This window comes from Haliaeetus albicilla, chromosome 1, assembly GCF_947461875.1.
Source record: "Haliaeetus albicilla chromosome 1, bHalAlb1.1, whole genome shotgun sequence".
In the NCBI taxonomy this organism is placed as follows: domain Eukaryota; kingdom Metazoa; phylum Chordata; class Aves; order Accipitriformes; family Accipitridae; genus Haliaeetus; species Haliaeetus albicilla.
This window is the reverse complement of record NC_091483.1, coordinates 56,337,229-56,350,261: the sequence shown is the minus strand read 5'-3', so window position 1 is coordinate 56,350,261 and position 13,033 is coordinate 56,337,229. Positions and strand designations below refer to the sequence as shown.

The following is a 13,033-nucleotide window of genomic DNA, read 5'->3' as shown; positions in this document are numbered from 1 at the left end:
AGTAGAAGCCATAGGCTTTCAGACTTCCAGTGTTTGTCTTGAGCTCTTTTCAATAGCGGTGCCTACTTCTCATGTGCCAGCTGGCAAATGCTAGGCTTGTAAATACAAGAAAATTTTAATACAGTGCCTATATGCCTGGATTTTCAAAGGTGATCTGCATGCATGTTACGCCATTCTTTTGAAAAGTCCAATCGGAAATGTCAGAATGGCAGTCAGTGACTAGCAGCTTCTTTGGGAAATCTGCTCTCTAATGGTTTTGCAAAGCCTGACTGGTAATTGCTGGAGTCCTACAGCTGAGGTAATGTGCTTTTTTTCCAGCGAGCATTCAAACAAGGATCGAGTGGGCCTCAGCAAGGAGAACTTACTACTCCGAGGATGCACAGTGAGAAACACAGAAGCTGTTGTAGGCATAGTGGTATATGCAGGTTAGTGAACCACCCTGGCTTTCACAGATTGCCTTGCAAACAAGATAAGAGTTGTGTGCCCTAAGAAACAGTATTGTACAAAGGGGAATTAGGAGAGTAAAAGCTTGAATCCAGCAGGAGGCAGCTGTAGCTAGAAATGTTAAGAATGCATGTCTGAATTAAGTTTGTTTCTATTTTAACAATGTAAAGAACTGATATGTGTCATTATTCAGGGGAGGCCAGCTCTGTTCCATGTGAACAGGTCCTTGTCCTCATCTGTTAGTTGTGATGGTAAACCCAGGTTTTGAAGTGGACATGGAGATGCGTGACTTGCTTAGGAGGTTTTTTTGGTCCAAAACTGAAGCTAGTGCTGTTCTTCAGTGTTCTGTATCAAAGGGCAGAGGTTTTTAAACTAATCGATATGATGTATCCAGCCAGCTAGTTGTAATGCAGGTGCAGGGTTTTATAGAAAATACTAGAAATAATATAGAAAACATCAAGGATAAGATTGTTTCTATAAGAAGGAATATTATTGACAGTATAAAAGTTAATGTGTACATGACAGATTTTGGTTTAGCTTGTTCAGTTTTCTTTAGGACAGAATTCATATATTGTAGGAGCAGTTAGTTTGCTCCTATTTATAATCTCTGTTCAAATATTAGTTAACAGAAATGTCCCATTTCCCAGAGCTTTAGAAGTATAAAGTACTTGTGGTTCTGATGCCTGCTATTGGAGAATTTCAGCCTGTGTTTTGGTTACAGGTCATGAAACCAAAGCCATGCTGAATAACAGCGGCCCGCATTACAAGCGCAGTAAATTGGAAAGAAAAGTGAACACTGATATTCTTTGGTGTGTTCTGCTTCTAATTTTGATGTGTTTAACTGGTGCGATAGGTAAGTGAGAATCAGCAGACTCCTGCTGTTTTCGTCTCTCAGCCTACAATGCTTAGTGTTATAATTTGGGGCTGATCATTTAAGCAACCTGTCTTGGAAAATGTAATTCCCTAGCAGTTGGGGATGCTGCCAGGTTTTAGTTCATGTTGTCATGTTTAATCTGGAGTGTGGTCAAGAAGTACATTCCTGATGCGAGTTCTTAGGTCTGGATCCTGTTTCTCTGATTCATTTCTCTTTTCTTTCGCTAATTGCTCTGCAGAACTCCTACTTTCTCTTAGGATTTTTCAGGTAACATGAGATGCATGTACAGCATTGTGGGGAGAGGCCTAGTGTGACTAGAGTTGTAAGGACTTGTAAGTAGTAGTGGGCTTGAGTAAATCTAAACAGGCTAACTTTTATGACAAATCAAAAAGGTGTTTAAAACGTTTAAAAAAACTTCTTCAGACTACACTCAATAATGATGACATGGTGTTCACAGGTTAACTAAAACCTGGACAAGCAAGGATAATACAATTAATTGCCAGAGGTGTTTCTGGGGGGAAAAAAAAGTGTTTATCAAGTATAGTTAGTATTCCTTTAGTTCTGAGATGTGCTGTATAGATATGCTGTTGATAGAAATGCATGTAAGGTATTTATTCATGTGTGCACTGATACTTAATTAATTTTAATGGGGTTCCTGTTGAGGAAGAACTCAAGAGATGGAATGGTAGTTTAAAAACTTAGAAAGAACTGCAGTGTGTAACAGCTAACACCATGACCCTGAACTGTGATACAGTTTACATACAACTGGCTCACTTTATCTTGTTCTTGTTTTCAAGGCCATGGAATTTGGTTAAGTAGGTATTCGGAAATACCTTTTTTTAACATCCCTGAGCCAGATGGGAAATCGATTCCTCCAACATTAGCAGGGTTCAATATGTTCTGGACGATGATCATTTTATTACAGGTAACTTTGGTCTGCTTTGAACGTGAGTCATATTCTGATCTCATTTATTTTCTTGAAGTAACTCTTCAAATTCAGTAGAGCTACTTCATGTTTGTAACTGGCCAAAGAGTTTGGTTTTATTTAATCCCTATGTTTTATTTTGGTAGGTCTTGATCCCAGTTTCTCTCTATGTTTCGATTGAAATTGTCAAATTGGGACAAATTTATTTAATACAGAATGACATTGATTTTTACCATGAGAAAACAGACTCAACAATTCAGTGTCGAGCACTGAATATTGCTGAAGACCTTGGCCAGATTCAGTATATCTTCTCTGACAAGACTGGAACCCTCACTGAAAATAAGATGGTTTTTCGGAGATGCAGCATTGCAGGACAGGAGTATTGCCATGAGGAGAATGGTAAGACACTAAACCTGTGTTCACAATGGGTCATTTTTCTCAGAGAAGCTGAAAGTTTTGATAGGGGTCTGATGGACTTGTGTGGCAATACACACTCACAGAAGGTATGAATTCAGACTGATCCTACTAATAGCCATGCATCCTTCCCAATTATTAGGATCCCTTCATATATAGTGTGTTAAGAGACTTGAAGGCTGTATCTTTGCAGCTAGTTAAGTTCCAACATATTTGATACCACAAACAAAGTATTCTTTACTTGCTCTGGAAGAAGTCATGCCAACTGTGTTTTGCTTCTGTCTTTGCAATGTTCAGAACCCAGAACATTGGAAAATTGCTCATCTTTTCTTTTTTTTTTTTCTCCCAACTAGAGTGCAAATGCTTACGTAGCATTTTAGGGTTCAAACAACCTTTTGACTGCCATAGCAGCGTACCACCTTTATGTAGTGTATCTTAAGGCTCTGATTTGACATACTTTTGCCCTTGAGGATACAGTAACCCAAATAAGATACATGCTGAAGTCAGAGCTTTAACAATAATGTTAAGGTACAAGTCAAGCAGATGTGTATACATGTCTCTGTTAAGGCTGCAAAGATAAGTATCTCCATCAAAAATAATGACTGTTGTGTCTTATATCTTACACACCTTTTTATTTTTAGACCAAAAGTCAACAAGCAGCGATACTGAATAGTTGCTGCCTCATTGTGTAATAGTGTAACATCTTTCAGTATAGGTTTCATGAGAGCCTACTTGAAGCTTTCTGGGAGCCAAGAGAAGATACAAATCCAGACACAAGAGAAAACTGGGCAGAGTGTCATGAAGTCTTTGATTCAATTAGCTATTTTATTCATTAGATAAAACTACAAAGTTTTTATTACCTTTACTGTATGTAAGTACTAGTGGCTGCAGACATTTGCTATTTTACTGGTGGGCAATGCAAGTTTTCCATATGACATCAAAGGTGAGGTGCTAACAAGTGGACACGTGAAGCACAGCTGTGTATTAAATCTCCCCTTTGTGGTTTTGGTGGTTTTGCTGCCAGCTAGAACTGCTCACAACTGCGAGCAAAAGGCACACCCTGCTGGCCACAGCAATGAATCAGTTCAGTCCTTCTTTTATTGTGTCACAGGAGCAGATGGTTACAAACTGTTTTTACTGTAATTTCTGCACATATTTTGAAAATTTTATGGTGCAGGTGCGCAGATGCTTCTTTGGCTTTGCATAATTATACTGGGAAGGATGACAACAGCAAAGTGAGAAGAAATATTTTTAAACTTCAAACTTGGTGAATGACCAATTTTAATAAAAAGTAGAATATATTTTCAGAGCATTTCCTAAAGGAAGGAAAGGTATTTCAGAAGAGATAAACCAAGGAGTGGTGCAAATGATGTAGTTGTGGCTGACCCAGGTCTCATTGTGCCAGGGAAAGTATGTCTACCAGTGCTTCTGCTAGTAGTTCACTTAGAGTTATCTTCCAAAACTATTAGTGTGTTAATTATGTTTATAATTACTTCCTGCTGTGCCCTGTCCTTTACCTGGAGGGTAAGCATGTGTGTCTTCCTAACAAATCTAGAAATTATGTGAGCCCTGAAAATCAGTTTGAAAAATGTTGGAGGTCCTGTGTTTTAGTCCTTTTACATTTGTTCAGTTGCATAGAGCTGCTATTTGCAAAGCTTCTGCTACATATAGTAAGAGTTGCAGTGCAAGATAGTAGTCTTTTTGCATACAAAAGCCTGTACATATATTTCTGTATTTATATCTGTATTACCCAGGCTAAAGGGATGCACAGGAGGGAAGCGCACAACAGCAATGACTGTGATTCAGTATAATCCTCCATACAGGTGCCCCCCATGCAGTGTTCTGTCTAAAGTAACATGTGCCTCTTGGACCTTGGCAGCAGAGCAGTGCGGTGTTGTAAGAGGTGCCACATATGTTACTTCAGACAGAGTATGTGGGCTTCTCAACAGTCTGGAAGCATAGCGGAATGGGCATGTGTTGTCCAAACCTGCCTCTACAAACATGTACTAAGTCACTGTTGCTGCTTTCTGGTAAAAGCATCATATCCCTACCCATCATTACCACATGTGGGTATTATATTTGGCAGTTGTGGAGAGCCACAGTTTGTTATGTTCCCACCTATCTTTTTTTTAAAAGAACTATTTTAATAAATACATGTTGACATCAGGGAGATAGCATGCCAAGGAAGGTGTAAGCTCTGGTCGCCCTGCTTTCCTTGGGCTCACCAGAATGGCAGGATGAGAAGCAGGAGGCTTTCATTTATGTTGCAGAAAGAGAAGACAACAAGAAATAGGGAGAACTTAACATGCTAGCAAATCCAGTAGCTCATTTCCTGAACATAGCTAAGCTCCTGTGCTTTGGTTAGGAGAAAGAGGACTCAAAAGTGACATCATAAACCTATTTCCATCTCTTTTTGAGCACCAAAGCTGGGGACTCTGAACTGTGGATAGGTTTCCTGTTCACATAAACCAGAATAATATCACATTTTTCACTTCTTTCCTATACAGTAGCTGCCAGTTTAAATAAGAAAAAAATAGGGAATCAGTGACATTGCAGGAGATGTCTGTATGTTCATTTTTTTTTCCTAGGAGATGCCATTGTTTGTATTCACACTTTAATGAAATAAATAGGCAATGCGCAGCTCTCAGAACAGTTTTTCCATGCTGTTTGTGAATGCAGACATTGAACTGCTAGTGTATGCTCATTGCTCGCTATTTTCACAGTGACAGGTAAAAAGTGAAAGCTGAATAGTGTACAGTGATCCAGTACTGTCTGGGTTGAGATTGCAACCTCTTGCATGGGGTCACTGTCCCAGAACACCAGTGCAAACACTTGGCTATGTTCTTAACAAGTGCATGAATAGCATAGGTGTGTTTCCATTTGTTACAGAGATTCTTTACAGCACTGATCTTCCTAGCTAGATTTGTGGGGCGCAGAATTGCATTTATATCCTTGGTGCAAAGGTGTTAGACATGTCAGTACACAGTTTTATAATTGAAACCTGCTTTTCAGTTAAATACTCAGAAAATGTTTATGTGTGTGTGAGGGGGTGTCCAATACAGAAATGATAAGAAACACAGTTTCAATGAGTTCCTGCGAGAAGCTGTACATGTGAAACCACTGGCATACAGTCCTGATACATCATAAAATAATTAGGCTAGAAAACATATCAGGAGGTGATGTGGTCCTCTTTCTCTGGCCTAAGGCAGAGTTGTTGCTGTTATTCTTTATGAATATATTTTTGTTTCTTCAGGACCTCCAGTGATGTCCGAGTCACTGCTTTCTCAGGCATTCTGTTCTAGTATGTCACATCTCTGACAAAGTTTTGCTGATACCTAGCCTGTGTCTGTCTTGCCACAATATGGGACCGTTGTGTCTTCTGTTACCCACAGTGTGCATAGAAAACTCTATGCAAGTGCCCTTCATGTACTTCAAAACTATTATTTGGCTCCTATCAATGTGCCCTTCTGGAGGCTAACTCCAGCTTATTTTACTGTTTCCATGCGGCTCATGTTGTCTAGAACCCTGACCATTCTTGCTCCCTCTTCTGGATTCACTCCAGTTGAGTGTTGCTCTTCAAGTGCAGTGTCCCAAACAGGAAGTCAGTGTGATGGCTTGTTATGGGTTTTATTTTTCATAAATGGTGGGTTATTCTTAACTATATACTAAACTTCTTACTTCAGAATTTTGTTTCCTGAACTTCCAGGCAGTGTTTAAACAGATCTGGTTTTGCTCATGGAAGAGTAATGTTGTTTCCCTTTCCACAGCAAAGAGGTTGGAATCCTATCAAGAGATGGATTCAGAGGATGAGGATTCAGCTGATCATCAGTGTGGCTCTTTGACCCATAGGTCAAAATGGCGGGGGCACGACTGCAGAGCTGTGAATAAACCTTTGAACAGAAGGTCTTTGAATCAGTTGTCTGGTAGTTACCCTGCATTAGTAAGGGAAGATGGAGAAGGTGATGTTCCCCACTCAGGACACGTTGCTTTCAGCAGCCCCATTGTAAGTAAAAGCTGTTGGTTTTGATGCTAAATTTCTGAAGTAACTCATGAAGGAATATCTTTTTAGCCCCATTTGGTCAGAGTGCTTGTCATTTAAGAAACTCTTTCTCTATTCCATCAAAACCAGAGCTTCCCATGATTGCTTGGCTGCATCCCATTTGCAGCTGACATTGCAGATGTTCATTGGGTCACAAAGGTGTATGCTTTGGTTCTTGCTGCTGTGAGTCCATGATCACTCCAGCTAAAATGACCAGTTTAATCTTAATAACAGTTTGTTCTTTTTTGTAAGAGGTTTCTAGCATTTTCTTTTCTTTTTAGTAGGAAGTATCTACATGACCAATATTTATTGGAGGTTACAAGAAGTAAAAACTCTGCTTCTGTACCTGAAGCTGTCTAAATAGCATTCATCATATTTAATCTCTGTTCAAGTGTCTATGAACTAAGGCTCTACTGTTTACCCATCTGGGCATGAATTTTGCCATTTTCAGTGGGCTAGCACAAGGCGGTTAAGACACCAGAGTGTTCCTCTATTTCCTAGTGTAACCAACTCAGCATCTGACAGGAAGGAAGTTGCATGAGCTTCTACACTTCATTCATCTGTAACTGATTTAACCTCCAGAGACTGAGATTAAGCTTATATCCTAATGGACAGTTTTGTTCATTTCATCAATAGGAAACAGATGTTGTACCAGACACACAACTGCTGGAGAAGTTCAGTCAAATTTCTTCTCGTTCCTATCAACAATCAGAAGAAGCTGGCCGCAAGTTATCTTTGGAGACAACATACATCACTGACTTCTTTCTTGCTCTGGCAATCTGTAATACTGTCGTAGTTTCAGTCCCCAATCAGCCACGTCAGAAGGTAAGAAGGCCTTATTTTTTGGCTATTTGGCCATATTCATAAATAAATGAGCTCCCTTTGGTTTGATTACTAAAGGAAAAAACAAATAACTGACATTTAAAAAATGATCCTTTTCTCTTCTATTGGTTTGTCCTGTTAGAAAGAAGGGAGTTACTGTAAAGCCACAGAGCACAATGAGTTAGTGTGTAATATAATGTTGGTAATGTTTTTCCAATGCAGAAAAACTTGGCTTCAATATTTTTGCTTCTGTGTATGGACTTGTTCATAACTTTTACAAGACAAATTTTGCGATTAAATTGCAATTGTGATTTTTTTCTATATTCTAGTTATCTTTTTCCAGGTGTGTGCATGGCTTCCTTTAAGAGTACCCTAACACTCAGGTTACCTTTACAAATAGGTTATTGTTGTCTGAAAGATAAGAATAATCTCAGAAGACTTCCAGATTGGAACTGAGAATGCTCTTACCTGTTCCCTGACTGTTCAAACAGAGTTTCAGCAAGGGTATGGAAGACCAAGTTTCATACGTGTAATAATCTGAAGAAAAAATGCTTTGCAGTATGACATAAAGTGGTCTCACCGTGAATGTACAGTGCATTTGCTAGACTGCCCTGGTTTAATGGTCTGGAGTGTGTTTAAGTCTTCCTCAGACCACATGTTGTTTTCAGAGCACTCAAACTAACATTTATTTAAACATACTACTATTTTTTTCAAAAATTTTTTTTTTTGTCAGGATGGGATTTTCATAACCCCATTTTTTAACCAATTTTGACTGTGTTGCAGGATAATTTCCAAGTTCAGCTTTGATTTCCTTCCCCCCATCCCCTGGTGATTTTCATTTTTTGTCTTTTGAAAAAAATGTTTGTGACGTGCAGGACTAGATTTTGGTGTCCATCTAGGCAGTGAACCTAAAACCATGGCTGAAGACATTCCCAAAAGGTATCCTGTGGAGTATAAAGTACCTCCTATGTATAAAGAAGCCTAGTATTTTAGTCTGCTTCATGCATTCCCAGAAAGCATAGTAGGCAGCCTACAGGTCCATGTGTGGATGGGGCAGCTGTGTTCATAGTTACTAATCAGCCATTCCTTAAAGGTGATATAGAAAAATACACAGTCAAGATTCTCCTTTTTTTGAGAATAATATTTCTGGATGTTTTGCTAGCAGGGGAGGAGATCTCCAGGTCACTAGTAGGTAGGTTGGGAGGGTCAATGTGGCATGAAGTCTCTGAGTTCATAATTAGGGAATGGCATGAAAGAGCTCAAGGCAATGGAAGGTTTGTGTTGCCTTAGAGAGAGGCAATGAAAGGATGTTCCTAATCTCTATTTCCATGGTGCTGAATGGAGACACATTACAACTTGTGTGCAGTTTTGGTAGAACTGAAGCCAGAATTTGTCCTTACTTTATGCTTTTCAGTGGCAAAGGAGAACGTGCTTCCTGGTGATAACTCATTCTTAACTCTTCACCAGTAATGAGAAATGAATGTCAGCCTTGCATGCCTGGTTCCTTGTTTGTAAGCTATTAGCTGCCTAACTGTTCTGAATAACAGTAAGCCAATTATTTTGTAACATTGATCAGATGAGAGCTGTCTTTTGTTTTTAAATTTGGGCATTAAAAAAGTATTGATAAGGTACTGTATGTTTAATAGTACTTGCAGCTAGTTACTGTGAGGGGTATGGAGTTGGTTTACTCTTCACAAGTATCTTGCTAATACAAAACAAGAATTAAAGTGTTTATTTGCATTTGCCACAACTTTTAGAAGTCATGTCACACTGTTCCATGGCTAAAACAGTTCTAAAGAGAAGTATTACATGGACAGGGAACTTTTGCTAGGACTCAAGAAAAAAAGGAGAGTTTATGATCTTTGGAAGAAAGGGCAGGCAACTCAAGAAGAGTACAGAGATCTTGTTAGGTCATGCAGAGAGGAAATTAGAAAGGCAAAAGCTCAGCCAGAACTCAGTCTGGCCACTATTGTAAGAGACAACAAAAAATGTTTTTACAAATATACTAACAATAAAAAGAGAGCCAAGGAGAATATCTATCCTTTATTGGATACAGAGGGGAACATTGCCACCAGAGATGAGGAAAAGACTGAGGTACTTAATGCCTTCTTTGCCTCAGTCTTTAATAGTGAGATCAGTTATCCTCAGGGTCCTCTGCCCCCTGAGCTAGAGGGCAAGGATGGAGAGCAGAATATACCCCCCTTAATCCAGGAGGAAATAGTTAGTGACCTACTATGCTGTCGGGACACTCACAAGTCTATGGGACCAGATGGGATCCATCCAAAAGTACTGAGGGAGCTAGCAGAGGAGCTTGCCAAGCCACTCTTCATCATTTATCAGCAATCCTGGTCAACAGGGGAGGTCCCAGATGACTGGAGGCTTGCCAGTGTGACTCCCATTTACAAGAAGGGTCAGAGGGAGGATCTGGGAAACTACAGGCCTGTCAGCCTGACCTCGGTACCGGGGAAGATTATGGAGCGGTTCGTCTTGAGTGCACTCACATGGCATGTGCAGGACAACCCGGGGATCAGGCCCAGCCCGCATGGGTTCATAAAAGGCAGGTCCTGCTTGACCAACCTGATCTCCTTCTATGACCACGTGACCCGCCTAGTGGATGAGGGAAAGGCTGTGGATGTTATCTTCCTTGACTTCAGCAAGGCCTTTGACACTGTCTCTCATGGCATACTCCTTGAGAAGCTGGTGGCTCATGGCTTGGACGAGTGTACTCTTTGCTAGGTAAAAAACTGGCTGGATGGATGATCCCAGAGGGTTGTGGTGAATGGAGTTAAATCCAGTTGGTGGCCATCACAAGTGGTGTTCCCCAGGGCTCAGTATTGGGACCAGTTCTGTTTAATATCTTTATCAATGATCTGGATGAGGGGATCGAGTGCACCCTCAGTAAGTTTGCAGATGACACCAAGTTGGGCAGGAGTGTTGATCTGCTTGAGGGTAGGAAGGCTCTACAGAGGGATCTGGACAGGCTGGATCGATGGGCTGAGGCCAATTGTACGAGGTTCAACAAGGCCGAGTGCCGGGTCCTACACAACAACCCCGTGCAGCGCTACAGGCTTGGGGAGGAGTGGCTGGAAAGCTGCCTGGCAGAGAAAGACCTGGGGGTGCTGGCTGACAACTGGCTGAATATGAGCCAGCAGTGTGCCCAGGTGGCCAAGAAGGCCAACAGCATCCTGGCCTGTATCAGAAATAGTGTGGCCAGCAGGAGCAGGGAGGTGGTTGTTCCCCTGTACTGGGCACTGGTGAGGCCGCACCTCGAGTCCTGTGTTCAGTTTTGGGCCCCTCACTACAGGAAAGACATTGAGGTGCTGGAGCATGACCAGAGAAGGGCAACCAAGTTGGTGAGGGGCCTGGAGCACAAGTCTTATGAGGAGCGGCTGAGGGAGCTGGGGCTGTTTAGTCTGGAGAAGAGGAGGCTGAGGGGAGACCTTAATTGCTCTCTATAAGCATCTGAAAGGAGGCTGTAGTGAGGTGAGTGCTGGTCTCTTCTGTCAGGTGGCTGGAGATAGGATGAGAGGAGATGGCCTCAAATTGTGCCAGGCGAGGTTTAGATTGGATATTAGGAAAAATTTCTTTACTGAAAGGGTTGTCAGGCATTGAAACAGAGTGCCCAGGGAAGTGGTGAACTCACCATCCCTGGAGGCATTCAAAAAGCGCGTAGACAAGGCACATCAGGACATGGTTTAGTGGGCATGGTTGATGGTTGGACTCAATGGTCTTCAAGGTCTTTTCCAACCTAAATGATTCTATGATTCTATGGAGTCATGAATCAAACTTGGAATGCATACAGTTTTCAGATCTGAAGTGGTTTTACAATTCTTTTGGTTTGAATAATGAAGCTCTTACAGAAGCTGTTTAGCATACTCATATGGTTATATGTTTAACTGAGCTGGCCATCTTTTATACAAGCAATCAAACTCATGGTAAATTTTAAAATACTACTTTTGTTAAGAAACATACATAGTTTGTAAGCTGTCCTTCTTTAATAAAATATGAAGAATTTAACATAAATGCTTTCTCTAACTGTTCTGTTCCAGATGAGACAGTCTTCACTGGGTAGGATGCCTATTAAATCGCTTGAGGAAATCAGGCAGATGTTCCAGAGATTGTCAGTCCGGAGACTAAGTTCCTCCCCACTTCCAAGTGTAAAAGAGTCATCATCTGAAAGCCCCAATAGTTTTGTGAGCAAACTGTCTATTTTCAGAATGAAACTGGCTTCACCTGCCTTGGATGGAGCTGCTCAAAGGGCTGCTGAGTGTCACAGTACTGACAGCCCAGAAGATTCCCAGGTGCCTCAAGAACTAGATACGGTGAATGTAGCTGCTGGCTGTGAACACAATAGTGCTGTGTCATCTATTGAATTGTCTCCCTTACCTAAACTATGTTATGAAGCTGAGAGTCCAGATGAAGCTGCCTTGGTTCATGCTGCTAGGGCTTATAAATGTATTTTACAGTCTAGGACTCCAGATCAAGTAACTGTGGACTTTGCAGGTCTGGGATCTTTAACATTTCAGCTTTTGCACATCCTGCCTTTTGATTCAGTGCGGAAAAGGATGTCAGTGGTGGTTCGGCATCCCATCTCCAACAAAGTGCTGGTGTACACAAAAGGTGCAGACTCAGTCATGATGGATTTGTTGAGAACTGCATCTGAAGGTATGTATAGAACTTCTAATTCTTTGCTCACCTTTGTCGTTCTTCAGAACAGTTGAACAGATGGCTTGATTCATGAGAAGAGACAAGTAACCAAGCAGAACTATTATATGTGAATAGTTCCTTATAGGGAACCCAGAAAGATAGTATTGCTTGTCACCCTCGATATGGTTGTGCTGGTGTGGAAACTGAGAAGAGGGAAGCAGCTGTTATTCAAAGGATTTAGTGGTGTCTAAGCAGACCCTTTGGAGCCAACTGAAGTGTTTCCAGTTATAAAGTAAGGTCATGTACTTGAATAGTTGGCTTCTGCTACACAGTGAGAGATGTTTATTAAAATGAGATACTTTCTAGCCTTTACCTGTGTTAGTGTTTCTGACCTGTTGGAGAGAGGTATAGCTGGCAGATGTCACCTATCAATGCTTTTTGAGATTTTTTTCCCTTCGACTACTGACTATTTCTGTGTTTCTAGGTGTAATAATAATATCTGTAAAGTTGTGGGGTGCCTCCTGCTGGCCCCTGTTGTTCGGGGGTAAATGTATTTTGAATCTGCCACAGGAGGGCTGCACCATGTTTTTTAAGCACTAACTGTTCATAGGCAGTAGCGAACAGTCAGTGATTTTTCACTGAAGGCAGTAAAGAGAAAGTATTATCTATGTATGTTAGAAATAAATACCTAAATATATTTAAGTTCAGAAGATGTTCCAAGGGGATTTTTTTAATGGTTTGGAAAGTTACATAAAGGAATTATTTTTAAAGGCTTGCTTTCTGCAAAAGGGAGTTTAGTTTGTATGTTCCATGGCTGGCTGGTCTCAGTGAGGAAGAGGGATATTTCCAGTTCCAAGGGTGGATTTTA

The 13,033-nt window shown here is 40.9% G+C and overlaps 1 protein-coding gene across 5 annotated transcripts in view; it reads left to right on the top strand.

Annotated features, from left to right (window-relative positions):
* Positions 1-13,033, top strand: part of ATP10D (ATPase phospholipid transporting 10D (putative)) — a 59,398-nt gene that overhangs the window by 26,383 nt on the left and 19,982 nt on the right. For all 5 annotated transcript variants that reach the window (XM_069790738.1, XM_069790733.1, XM_069790739.1 and 2 more), the window contains 7 exons: positions 319-425; positions 1,166-1,297; positions 2,116-2,243; positions 2,390-2,642; positions 6,425-6,660; positions 7,333-7,521; positions 11,568-12,183. In XM_069790738.1, the coding sequence (XP_069646839.1) occupies positions 319-425; positions 1,166-1,297; positions 2,116-2,243; positions 2,390-2,642; positions 6,425-6,660; positions 7,333-7,521; positions 11,568-12,183 (1,661 nt within the window). The remainder of the gene's footprint in view (positions 1-318; positions 426-1,165; positions 1,298-2,115; positions 2,244-2,389; positions 2,643-6,424; positions 6,661-7,332; positions 7,522-11,567; positions 12,184-13,033) is intronic.